The sequence below is a fragment of the Petaurus breviceps genome, unplaced genomic scaffold (assembly GCF_028583685.1).
Source record: "Petaurus breviceps papuanus isolate PSGF00001 unplaced genomic scaffold, PetGlider_PUasm1.0 90667, whole genome shotgun sequence".
In the NCBI taxonomy this organism is placed as follows: domain Eukaryota; kingdom Metazoa; phylum Chordata; class Mammalia; order Diprotodontia; family Petauridae; genus Petaurus; species Petaurus breviceps.
The window spans coordinates 705,102-717,587 of NW_027187302.1; the positions used below are offsets into that span (position 1 = coordinate 705,102).

A 12,486-nucleotide genomic window follows, 5' to 3' on the forward strand; every position below is an offset into this window, starting at 1 on the left:
CTAGGAGGTTCCTACGTAAGTGTCTATTATGATATGTAAGATAATTTAACAGCATCTGAAAAATATGTATATTATAGGATCTTCACTTCCTATTTCAAAATATTCCAATTTGCCAGTTAAATTACATGGTTACATCTCTCACTGGTTATAAATATGCCAAAATAACTACAGGAAATACTATATATGCTGTTCAATAGTTAGCACTCAAAATTAATAGTCCAAAATGAAACTAAGTATTTTAAACTAATGATAAGGAATACCTCCCAATCATGAAATCAGATATTTTAAAATAATTTAAAATGTATTTTAGTGATAATTGAAGAGAAATAAATATTTTATTCCCATAAAGTACACATTTATGGAGTGAATAGTTAATATTTTTCCAATCTCATGTTTAAAAGGACCTAATTTTAGGATGAATAAACTTCACATTCACCCTAGAAAAGCAATGAATTCATTCACATTAACACTTAATGTACAAAAAGTAGAAGTTTACTTTGCTGGTTCCCCATAACAGTTTATGTGTTTCATAGTGAATAGCTGAATTAATTAACTTTAGACTATGGTTATTCCAAGAAAAATACTTTAACACCGTCCCTTTACTTCTCAGTTTAGTACAAAACAAAAAAGTATGGTTCGGAGTACTTACTTTTTTGATGTGGTACCAGAAATCCCAAGATCTGCAATTAGATAAGATGATAAAATATTTACAACTTTTAAAAAATTTTAAACAGAATGATTTTACAACATATAAAACACAGCTTTAGAGACCATTACTTTGCTGAAAGAAAAAATGCTTTCAGATCACCAAAAAACTGCATTACAAAGCATATACATTTGTTTATTTAGATGGATAATTTTTCCAAACATCAAAATTTATCCTAAAAATGTTATTCTGTTTAATTATTGCCAAATAATCAATAATAATATTAATAACTGTTATTATTACTTTGCCAATTCCTGATATTACAAAATAGGATTAGGTGTTTACAATTGAAGTCAAAGAATAATAACTATACAAGTAAATTTGAATCAATTGAGCTTGAAGAGAAAGGCAATTTTGTAATGGTCTAATAGGATAAGATAATTTTCCCCTCTGAATTAATACCAGTGTGTGAGAAACCTGTGGCCTCAAGGCCACATATGTCCCTCTAGGTCCTCAAGTGTGGCTCTTTGATCAAATCCAGATTTCACAGAACAAAGCCCCTTAATAAAAGGATTTGTTCTGTAAATTTGGACTCCATGAAAAGGTCACACCCAAGAACCTAGAAGGCCACACATGGCCATGTGTGTGTGTGTATCCTGTTTTCTTCAAGTGCATTTTATTATTTTATCAAGTTTTATAAAATATCCCGTTAATTTGATTAGAATAACACTAAAGGTATAAATAAATTTCAGTAACATTGTCATTTTTACTATATTGGTGAGGTTTAGAGGTCTAGTCCTGAGCACTGAACATTTCTCCAGTTATATTAATATTCTTTTGTAGTCTCATTTAGATGACACCTTTAGGTCTTTTAACTTCAGTTTCTCCAGCAATTTGTTCAGTTCCATATTTTCCTTTTTGTTTTTCTGTTAGAGTTATACAAAACTGAGAGGAGGCTATTGAAGCCTTCTGTCATGATTATGCTACTGTCTTTTTTTAATTCACTTAATATTTCCTTTGTGAATGTAGATGCTAAGGCATTTGGAGTGTATACGTTTGTTACTGATATCGGTTTGTTGTCCATGGTTCCTTTCAGGATGGTGTAGTTTCCTTATTTATCTATTTTTTGAATGTTTGTTTTTGCTTTGTCAGATGGCATGATTGCAATGCCTTCTTTTTTGTATTCACACGATGAGTAGTGAATTGTTTTTCCATCTTCTCAGTTTTAGTTGGTTTTTAAAATATGTTACTTGTTAAGCAACAGATTGTTGTATAATTTAAGTCATTCACATTTAAAGTTATGAGAGTTAACGTTATATATTCCTCTATTGTCTTTAATATTTTTTCCCCAAACTATGATTTTTCCTCTTCTTCTGTTGTAAACATAGTTCTATGTGTCTTCAGTTATTTTAGCTTAATCTTTTTTAAGGTGGCCCTATTTCCACTAACTCTGTTCCCCTTAAACCTGATTCTCTCTCCAGTTTGTTAATCCTTTTCTTTGGAACTTTCCTTATTAATTCCTAGAAAGAACATAAGAGGCCTAAGGGTCTGATGCTGGCACTCTAAAAGTTCTAAAATGATCTGAGATTTTAGTAGGCCATAAGACCAAAGATAGAAGTCATGGCAGATAACTCAGGAAAAAAAACAAAACAACAAAAGAGGGGCATGATCCCATAAAAATAAAAATAGCAAAGCTAAAATCTTAGAATAAGCTGAGGCTTGTAAAAATTATTGAAGACAACAGAAATAGCTGAGGTGGTGAAGGTAGGGGTGGGAGTGTTGAATTTTAAGCTTTCCTGGGATCCAAGAGCAATAAAAGAAGAGTAAGTCCACTGTTTGAGTGGATAGGATTAAAATTAAGGAGAAGTATTTTCGACTGGTTAAGAGACAACTGAAACCAACAATAAGCTAATAAGAAGATGAGATAGTAAGCAAAAACCTTCCTGCCCTAAATGAATTCAAGTCACTTGGTACATATTAATTACTCCTCACATACTAAAATAATTTGCAAAAATTACTATGGACCCAATATCTGATCTTTTCAGAATCATGGAGAATGAGAGAAGTTACAGAAGACTGTAGATGGGAAAATGATCCAGTTTTCAGAAAGGAGAAGGTAGATTTTTGTCAACTATCAGTTGATGGCCCAATATCCATTTATGGAAAAATTCTAGAATAGATTATTAAAGAATTTGAATGTGAGTATTTAGGAAAGGAAATAGTCATAACTACAGTCTGTATAGGTTCATTAATAATTAATTCGTCTATTTCTTCTCCTTTATGGATAGGGAAGCTAAACTAGATCTAGGAAATACCACAGGCGTGGAGTAAGGCATAAGCAAAGTCCCATATACTGTGGCAGACAAAATAGAGATACAGGCTAGAATATGATAGCACAGAGAATAGAATCAGATTTGGTTGAATGACTAGACCAAAACATTGTCAATCTTTGTTGAATTAGAGGAAGGTCTTTAGTAGAGTGCAACAAAATGTAGTCTTTCGCTGTTAATTGGTGAAAATTTTTATCAATGACTTGTCTGAAGACATAAGAGTGATACTGATTAAATTTAGTGATAATGAAGAGCTGTGAGGGATAGCAAATACAATGAGTATCATCTCAAAAGAGCTTGATAGCCTGGAAAAAATGTGATCTATTAAGATGAAATTTTTATAGAGGTAACATGAAGTCCTACACTTAGGTTAAAAAACTCAATGACATAATTATGGAATAGGGGAGATATAACTATCTAGCAGCTAAGATGGATGGATAAGTACGGTTGTTTTTTGTGTGTTCTACATGTCAGACCAAATCTGGATTACATGCTCAATTATGAAGAACACAGGAGATCAAGAAAGGCATTTCCTTTCTAGACAAGGGAAAGCATGTTGGATGGTGACATCACTAAAAACCATAATAACAACAGATGAAGAAACGGGGACTATTTATCTTAGAGCAGATTTTGGGAGAGCATGATTGCTGGCTCAGAATAGGTAAAGCTTTGTCAACTGAGAGTGGAATTAGGCTAGTCTGTTTCACTCTAGTAGTGATGGATGGGTGGGGAACAAAGACAATTAAATGAAAGTCAAAGAGAAACAGATTTTTAAAAATTAAAGAAAAAACTTTGCTAATAATTTTACTGCGACCTCCAAAATAAAATTGGCTACTTTTAGAAACCATTGGTTCCTCATTAGCCTTGGAGGTCCTCAAGTGGAAGCTGGATGACATCTTGCTACAGAGATATATCATGTTTCAGATACATACTGAACTCTAAATTCTCCAATTCTGAGATTCTATGAAATAGTAAGTGCATATTTTGGTACCATATTTATTCTCTACTAGTAAAAATGGAAAATATATGACCCTGAATACCAGTGACTGAGAAAAGGTGTCATTGGGTAGCAGTTCGGGAGAGTTGAGTATGTTTAACAAGGCAACATGGAAGAAAGCTTATTCATGAGGAAGAAAAATGGGATTGAAAGTAAAACAGAATGGAGAGCAGTCCCCAAGGAAGAGTGTAAGAACAGGAGCTACTGTAACCTTAGTAGAAGGAAGAGGCTGAGGGCAAGTCTATGCATTATAGGCAGCTGTTTTATTTTTCAAGAATACAATGAAAATAGCAATGTCTCTTGATGTGGAGTTAGCATGGGAAGTGTGAATACCTTCTCTCCTCTTCTCCCAGGTAGAGGCACACCTCAGTACAGTACAGTGGCAGGAGTAGCCAATTTGTCAGGACTGCCATCTAACTTTAATTGCTCTTCACCATTACTCATCAGAAGGAGCTGTTTAAGGTAACAGAGCCACACTTGACAGTGGTGATTACACTTGCACACTAGTTTTCTAGAATGACTGCATTAGGCCACTACAGTGGATTAACTTATAGCTTAGAGGGATCCCAGGAAGTTTTTCCCACATTGTAGTGGTAATCTTTTCCTCCATTTCTGGTTGTAAATGGTTTAGTTTCTAAAGGGTTTGGAGTTCAGGGGATTTGTCCTCTGTTACCAGGGAACAGAGACTCTATGGGCAAGGACTTTTTCTGTCTCTTCTGTTCACAGGACTGTGGAAACAATCTGGGGCTTTCTCACCCAAGTGGAGAAACCAGTCTTAGATAGGAAACAGCCTTAGGCTCTATCAACTAACATGATTAAATCTGTTACACTAAAAAAGACCTTGCTAGCTATTACCACCCTAAGTGACAGTGTTTGTTAGGACTTCCCTTCACCCAATCAAATAGCCCCTCCATGACCTTGCACTTACTTTGTATATATTTTTCATTTATAAATCAGTGTGTGTTTGTACATATGTGTGTGTATGTATACACATATATATCTCATACTAAAAAGAAGAGATATACTAAAAACCGTAGTCAAAGCTATGGTTTCTCCAGTAGCAATGTACGGATGTGAGAGCTGGACTATAAAGAAAGCTGCAAGCCACAGAGTTGACACTTTCCAATTGTGCTGGAGAAGACTTTTGAGAGCCCCTTGGGCAGCAAGGAGATCAAATTAGTCAATATTTAAAGAAATTAATTCAGGCTATTCATTGGAAGTAAAATACTGAAGTTTAAATACTTTGGCCACATGATGAGAAGATGGAAATGATTGTAAAAGACACTGATATTGGGAAAGACTGAAGGTAAAAGGAAAAGGGGAGAGTAGAGGACGTGATGGATAGACAATGTCCTGGAAACAATGAAGATGAACTTGGACAGATAGTGATAGTGGAGGATGACAGAGGGGCCTGGGACATCCACGGGGTCACAAAGGGTCGGACACCACTGAGCAACAAAAATCAGTTCATTTATATATTTACCATTCTCCTAGTAGAATGTAAACTTCTTGAGGGCAGGTACTGTTTTAGGCACTAAGATTCAGAACTGGAAGGGATGTTGGAGTACAACCCTCCTCATTTTACAGATGAGAAAAACGAGACTGAGAAAATTTAAGTGATTTGTCCAGGCTCACATAGCTGTTACATGAGGCAGATTTTTTGGACTCTCATGGTCTATCCCCTGTGCCTCTTAGCTGCCTCATTTTTATCTTTGCATCTTTAGTACCTAGCACAATGCCTGGTACACAGAATGTATTTGATAAAAGCTTGTTGAATTGAAGGAAATCAGTCTCTAAGACTTAAATAAAAGCATATGAAGAGAGACTGAAGGCTGTTGGTGGCCTACCAGTGCTTAGTAAATGTTTATTGAATTGAATTAATAGGTATGGACCTATTCTAGGAAAAACATTTACACCCAATAATGGATAATTCTATTTACTCTTGGTCTTATAAGTATAAACATCAGGAGATGAATACAGGAAACAAAAATAACTTTCGATAAATAATTTTAGTCAATTTTATTTAACTTAAAAGGTAATTATGTTACTTACTGCCTACTAAATTTGCAAGAGATGAATCAAGATCACTTCCGAGGGCTTTGCTTGCTGCCATAGCAGGACCAGGTGTTACAGCTGAAATAGGTGCAGGCTGACCAGCAGGGATCATAGTTGGCATAAGAAGATCCCCTAGACCATCAAACACTGGAATTCAAAAAGACCAGGTTCAGATTTTTTTTTTTTTGAAAATAACAATAGAATTGAGCTGCTTCTTTTATTTCTTTCTGGGGTAGGGAGTAAGGGTGAGAGCAGGAGTTGGATCTTTGATTTCATAGGTGTACAGAGCTAACAGTTAGGAAACTCTCTTTACCAGTGCAGATGGACAACTCTCCTGCCATTTACAGACTTAACAGAGAGCTGCTTGTAACTGAAATGACCCAAATTAAAATTGTGGGTACATATAAATAATATACTTTTACAAAAAAGTAAAAGTATCTTACTATTGGCAAGAATTCAAGAGTTAACTCATAATTTTTCAAGTATGGAAACAGATCTCTCAAAGCTGAAATAAATTTAATGAACATCTAAATAATCATTGAAATGCTAGTAATGTAAATGTAAGTCAGAACTCTTTATTCTGAAACAAAAACAAGAACAAAACCATTATGATTTTTGAGCATTTAAATTTGAGTAAATGGTTTATTCTCACAGTACCAAATGAAATGAATGTCATATAGTAAGACCTGACAAGTAATATTCATAGTGAATAAACTTACACTTAGTCTGCATTTTAGATATATACTGAAAACTATGATTCTTTTTTTTAATGGTAGGTAACTTACTTTTGTTTACAACTTTAAGATCACATCTGAAGCACTATTATTGATTTTCTTAAGAATTTTAAAACAAAAAAACTGACCCTGTAGAAATTTACCTAATGACTCTTTATAGCTCATCTTGTAAAACACCATTTGAGAAGTTTCAGTTGTCCAAATGGACCATTCTGAATACAGACTCACAGTAGGATCTGTTGATACCATATCCATAGGTTTTAGAAAAAATCATATTGCTAAAACCCAATACAAGTAATATATGCTAGACATCTATCATAAATACTATAATACTACTATAATTTAAATTGAGGGAAAATATAGCATTCAATTATGCACTAGCTACAGAAGCAACTGAATCATCAGGCAAGGAATATAATTAGGGTGCTTTTTAAACTCACTTAATTGCCAAAAACTCACCAATTGTAAATTTGTAGTAAGGACCCAGCATAGGAAGAGTAGAATGAAAGAGAATACAAACAAAATGACAGCAGGGATGAAAGGTTAAAGGCAGGCAAAGAACACTCTGTATTTGTATCTCAACTTTGAAAAACTGAATGCCATGCAAGCTGGCATGCTCTCCCTGCCAAAAGCAGTGAGAGTACACATTCAGATACTGACTATACACAAGGTCTTTGTTTTCCCTTAAGTTCTAAAACTCATGCAAAGATAAGCACATGCAAAGAGATGATGTGCATGTTAAGTTAGATTTCTGCTAAAAATTAAAAACAGATTCAGAGAGGGTTTGTGGGTTATTCCTAATGCTATCCACAAATGTACTAATGGCAAGTAATTATTAAAATTAGTACTTTAAAAATACAGAAAAAGGGATAAATTTGAAATGATAAGGTTCTCAATACTCAATATTTGTTGTTAATTTCTTGATAATTGAAAGAATAAATAAGCTAAGTTATTTTTCAATGAATTCAAGTAAGTTAAATTAAAAATCCATTTAATTTCCTCACCTGATGGATCAAAGGAGCTGCTGCTAGTAGTTGATGGTGATGTTCCAAAAGCTGCTTCAAAATTAGGCTGCAAAAGGTTGTTCTGAGCTGGTGTCACTGGTGATGGAGAGGGTGCAATGAAAGTACCTCCAAAACCTGGAAAAAAGTTGAAAAGTAAAAAAAGTAACATTTAAAGTAATATTATATAAAATATTGTGATAAATAGGAGTTTGAAGAGTATAGATACAAAAAATAAATGTGATTTAAATTTAGGAATGGATAAAAAGTTGCAAAACCTAGTAAATTGTTTAGAGTTTTTCAATGATCACTGCCTAAAAGAGAAGTTAAATTAAAATAAGAGAATTGGGTAATACAATATAAAATGAATAGTTTTTTTGAGAACAAGAAAGAACTAGCCTATAATCATTGATGCTTTATATTTTAATGAAAATTCAGGCAATACAATTTATTCCAGATGCTTAAGTTTCATTTCTTGATCCACCAATCAAACAAATTTATCATATACTTGTTGTGTTCCTGACACTGTGCAATGCTCTGGGATACAAAGACAAAAAGGAGGATACAGACACTCAACAGCATGCAAACATATACGTAAATACGTGTTAATTTCAGTAGGGAGGCTAGTGCAGCTGGTTGTGTAGCTGGGACAATTAGGAAAGGCCTCATGTAATAGTTGGTCCTTGAGTTGAGCTTTGAAGGGATTCTGTGACATGGTAGTAAAAAGGAACTGTAAATGGAATGTGTGTGTGATGATCAACCAGTTGACCACTTTGGGGTGACCTCAAGAGTGAGTGAAGGGGAACAATGGCAGGCTGGAAACTGATTGTGTGAGGTTTTAAAAGCCCAAGAGAGAAATTTGGATTTGATTAAAGATATAATAGAAAGATGGAGAATGATATGGTTAGACTTGCTTTGAAGAGTGTCACTTTAGCAAATGTGTGGAAGATAAATTGGAGAAGGTTGAAACTTGAAGCTGTGAGACCAACTAATAAGTTATTGAACTAGTTCAGGAAATAACTGATGAGGGCCTGAAAGAGAGTGGTAGACATGTGAGTAGAGAGAAGAGAGATGTAACAGATACAAGAAAGCTAGAAATTGCTTATTAAGTAGAGAATGGAAAAAAAATATCAGCATTCAACAAAGACCAAATGGGTAATATTTTTCTTTTTAAAAGTCTTATTTTTATTGATACCTTCTGTTTTTATATTGCATTAATTTCTTTTTTCTTTTTGGAGAGGGGAAGGCAGGGCAATTAGGGTTAAGTGACTTGCCCAAGGTCACACAGCTAGTTTTGTGTTAAGTGTCTGAGGCCTGATTTGAACTCAGTTCCTCGGGACTCCAGGGCTGGTGCTCTATTCACTGTGCCACCTAGCCACCCCTATTGCATTAATTTCTGAATATATATCTCTTACCCACCCAATGAGCCATCCTTCATAACCAAGACTGAAAATGAGCGGATGGTGGCATATAGTTCATACAAATAAACACATCAATCATGTCCAATAACATGCAATATTCTACACCCATAGTCCTTTACCTTCACAAAGAAGAGAAGGAAATACATTTTCTTAGCTTTTCTCTGGGACCAATTGTGACCATTATAATTATACAGTATTCATCTTTCATTTGCTTTTCCTTTCCTTTTACATTGTTGTAGTTGTGTATTTTATCTTCTTGGCTTACCTTACTTTACTGTGCGTCAATTTTTCCTAAACTTCTCTGAATTTCTCATACTCACTGTTATTTTTCAAAATTCCCTTCCTCCATCTGTTCCCCCATTCATTGTGTAATAAATATGATGCTCGTTATCATATGAAGTTATGTAAAACATATTTCTGCACTAGCTACATTCTGGAGTGGGGAAAAGAAAAATAAAATAAATGCTTCAATCTGCAATATAAATTCATTAGTTCTCCATCTGTAACTGGATAGCATTTATCATTATGAAGTCCTTTGGAGTTGTGGTAGAATGTTGTATTGATCAGCATATACATTATTTCTTAAGCTCCAGTAATATTCCATTACATTCATGTGCCATAATTTGTTTAGCCTTTTCCCAACTGTTGGGCATCTATTTTGTTTCTAATTCTTTGTTACCACAACAAAAAGGGTTGTTGTGAATACTTTTGTGTATATAGGTCCTTTCTTTTTTTCTTTTGCCTTCTTGGGGTTCAGCAGTAGGGCTCTCTGTGTCAAAGGGTATGGATATTTTCAGATAAGTAACTTTTTTCCTTTTAAATTTAAATTTTTTCCAATGAATAAAAAATCCAGCTTTTCTCCAACCCCAACCCCCTCTGTAAAAGAAAAAAAAACCACACAACTCTTGTAATATACATAGTCAAGCAAAACAAATTCCTTTATTGTCATATCCACAAAATATGCCTCAATTTGTACCCGGAATCCATCACCTCTGTTGGGAGGTAGGTAGCATAATTCATTATGAGTACTCTGAAATCATGGTTTATCATTGAGTTGATCAGAATTTTAAAGTCTTTCAAAGTTGTTTATCTTTACAGTGTTATTTGTTACTGTATTCTTTTGGTTCCACTTACTTAAATCTGTATTACTTCATACTAGTCTTTCTTGGTTTCTCTAAAAACATCTTTTCATTATGTCATACACCACAGTAGTATTCCATCACATTCACATACCAATAATTTGGTCATCCATTCCCCATTTGATGGACTCTCTCAGTTTCTAAGTCTTTGCTCTTTATCAGAAAAAGAAGTAGTATAAATATTTTTGTACTTAAAGTATATGGGTAATTTTTAAAGTAATGCAATTAAACAAAGAAATGTATTGGGTTTAAAAGATGTCATATAGTTAGTCAATAAACAGTTATTCAGTACATACCACATGATCAGGCACTGTGCTAAATGCTGGGGATATGGAGAGAAAAGATATTTGCTACTTTTAAGGAGCTCACAATCTAATAGTTATATAGCAATATGGTCTACTAGAAAAAAATACTATGCGTAAATCAGGAAACTGCAATACTGGAGGAAAGAATAGTAGTCCTACATGACCTGGAATCACAAATTCCTAGTATTTGGAAAATCTTCTGACCCTTTTGGTAATAAATAACAATTGAGAGAAAACAATATTAAACTATTATATTAATAATTAACTATTAATTTGTGATCCACCCTTTCCCCTCTTATTGTTGAACCCCATCTCAAGAAAAGGTTAGCTTCTGAAGGGCAAGGCGGGAGTGATGAGATTTGCTTCTAGCCCTCAAGGTACACTGGCCCCCACCCAAATGGGAGAGTCAATTTCTGTTTAGAATATAAACAGAAGCCAGTCTGGGTGAGCCTTTCCGTGGAGGAACCCCAAGTCCTTGGTGCCCTCTAAAAGAGTTTAGGGCAACTCAGCTCATGAAGGTGAAAACTAGGAAGAGAGGTCTGGCTGGAGACAGCTTTCCCTTTCCCAGGTACCCTTGAGGCTGTTGAGTCTCCTGATTAAGTTATGTTCTCAGCAGGAGGAGCTGAAGACTTTTAGCCCACCTCCTCATTATATATCTACTAATCTACTATATAATCTACTCATCTACTAATTATATATCTACTAATCTATTAGTTGAGTTTCACTTGTCAGGGGAGTTTCCTTTTAGAAGGGATTTAAGGCATTTTAGGATCTCTCCCGTGGTTTCTTTAGTTGCTGAGAGAAACCACTGATCATTAATTTATTGATTGCCTTGGTTACACTAATTAATAAATTGATTATTAATTCTCTCAGGGTTTTCATTTTTCTCACAATACAGTTTTAATCCATAGCTTTATACTTCTTGATTAAGACTAAGAATTTAAAGAATTAAAATAATCAAAGAATTTACTTTTTAAAAGTCACTTTGAGAGGCAGCTAGGTGGCGCAGTGAATAGAGCACAGGCCCTGAAGTCAGGAGGACCTGAGTTCAAATCCAGCCTCAGACACTTAACACACACACAAAAACTAGCTCTGTAACCTTGGGCAAGTCACTTAACCCCAATTGCCCTACCTTCCCCCTCTAAAAAGCAAAAAAAAAAGTAACTTTGGCCAAATTTTATAACCCTGAATTTTAAAATCAACATATATACCAAATATAATTATGTAACTAATGAGCTCAATAAATTATAGAATTCTGAGTTCAATAAATAACAGAATTCTATATATTTCATGGCACATTTTCAAGTTGTTTATCTTTTGTGTCAAAAACAAACTCATCCTATCTAGTTTTGGAGAGAGAGGTAGTGTTACATAGTCTTAGACTTAATTCTCTGGAAGACCTGAGTTAAAATCTTACCTGTAGCTATATAAATCTCACTTACTAACTGTGTGGTTCTTTCAGCCCTAGTTTTATCATCTTTAAAATGGGGAAATAATAGCATGGCAAAAATAGTAGTAGTTTGGAGGACAAAATTAAATAATGTAGGGAGAGCTTTTGGTAAACATTAAAGCACATGTTAGCTACTATCTACATGTAACAGAATTCACTTTTTAAACAGTAGTAGAATAGCTATTTCCTGGTTTATATACTACATAAAGCTACACTCAAACATTTGCCTGCCTTGTCCTCTGCAAACAAACAAAAATATCCTTATACCATGAATGTATGAAATTCTCTTTTATATCTTAGGTTCTTGTGAAGAACTTAAAGAATTGTGTCTACTGGGTTGGTAATTTTTAGACCCTTTTTAGACCAAGCCTATGTTAGAGGAATCTACATTTGAACTGGTCCCTTTCT

At 34.3% G+C, this 12,486-nt stretch overlaps 1 protein-coding gene across 1 annotated transcript in view; it reads right to left on the reverse strand.

The window, feature by feature from the left end:
* SNAP91 (synaptosome associated protein 91) overlaps nt 1-12,486 on the reverse strand; it is a 162,774-nt gene that overhangs the window by 18,044 nt on the left and 132,244 nt on the right. Inside the window, exons 21-23 of the mRNA XM_069065077.1 lie at nt 7,767-7,901; nt 6,026-6,175; nt 650-680 (exon numbers count right to left, since the gene is read on the reverse strand). Of these exons, the coding sequence (XP_068921178.1) occupies nt 650-680; nt 6,026-6,175; nt 7,767-7,901 (316 nt within the window). The remainder of the gene's footprint in view (nt 1-649; nt 681-6,025; nt 6,176-7,766; nt 7,902-12,486) is intronic.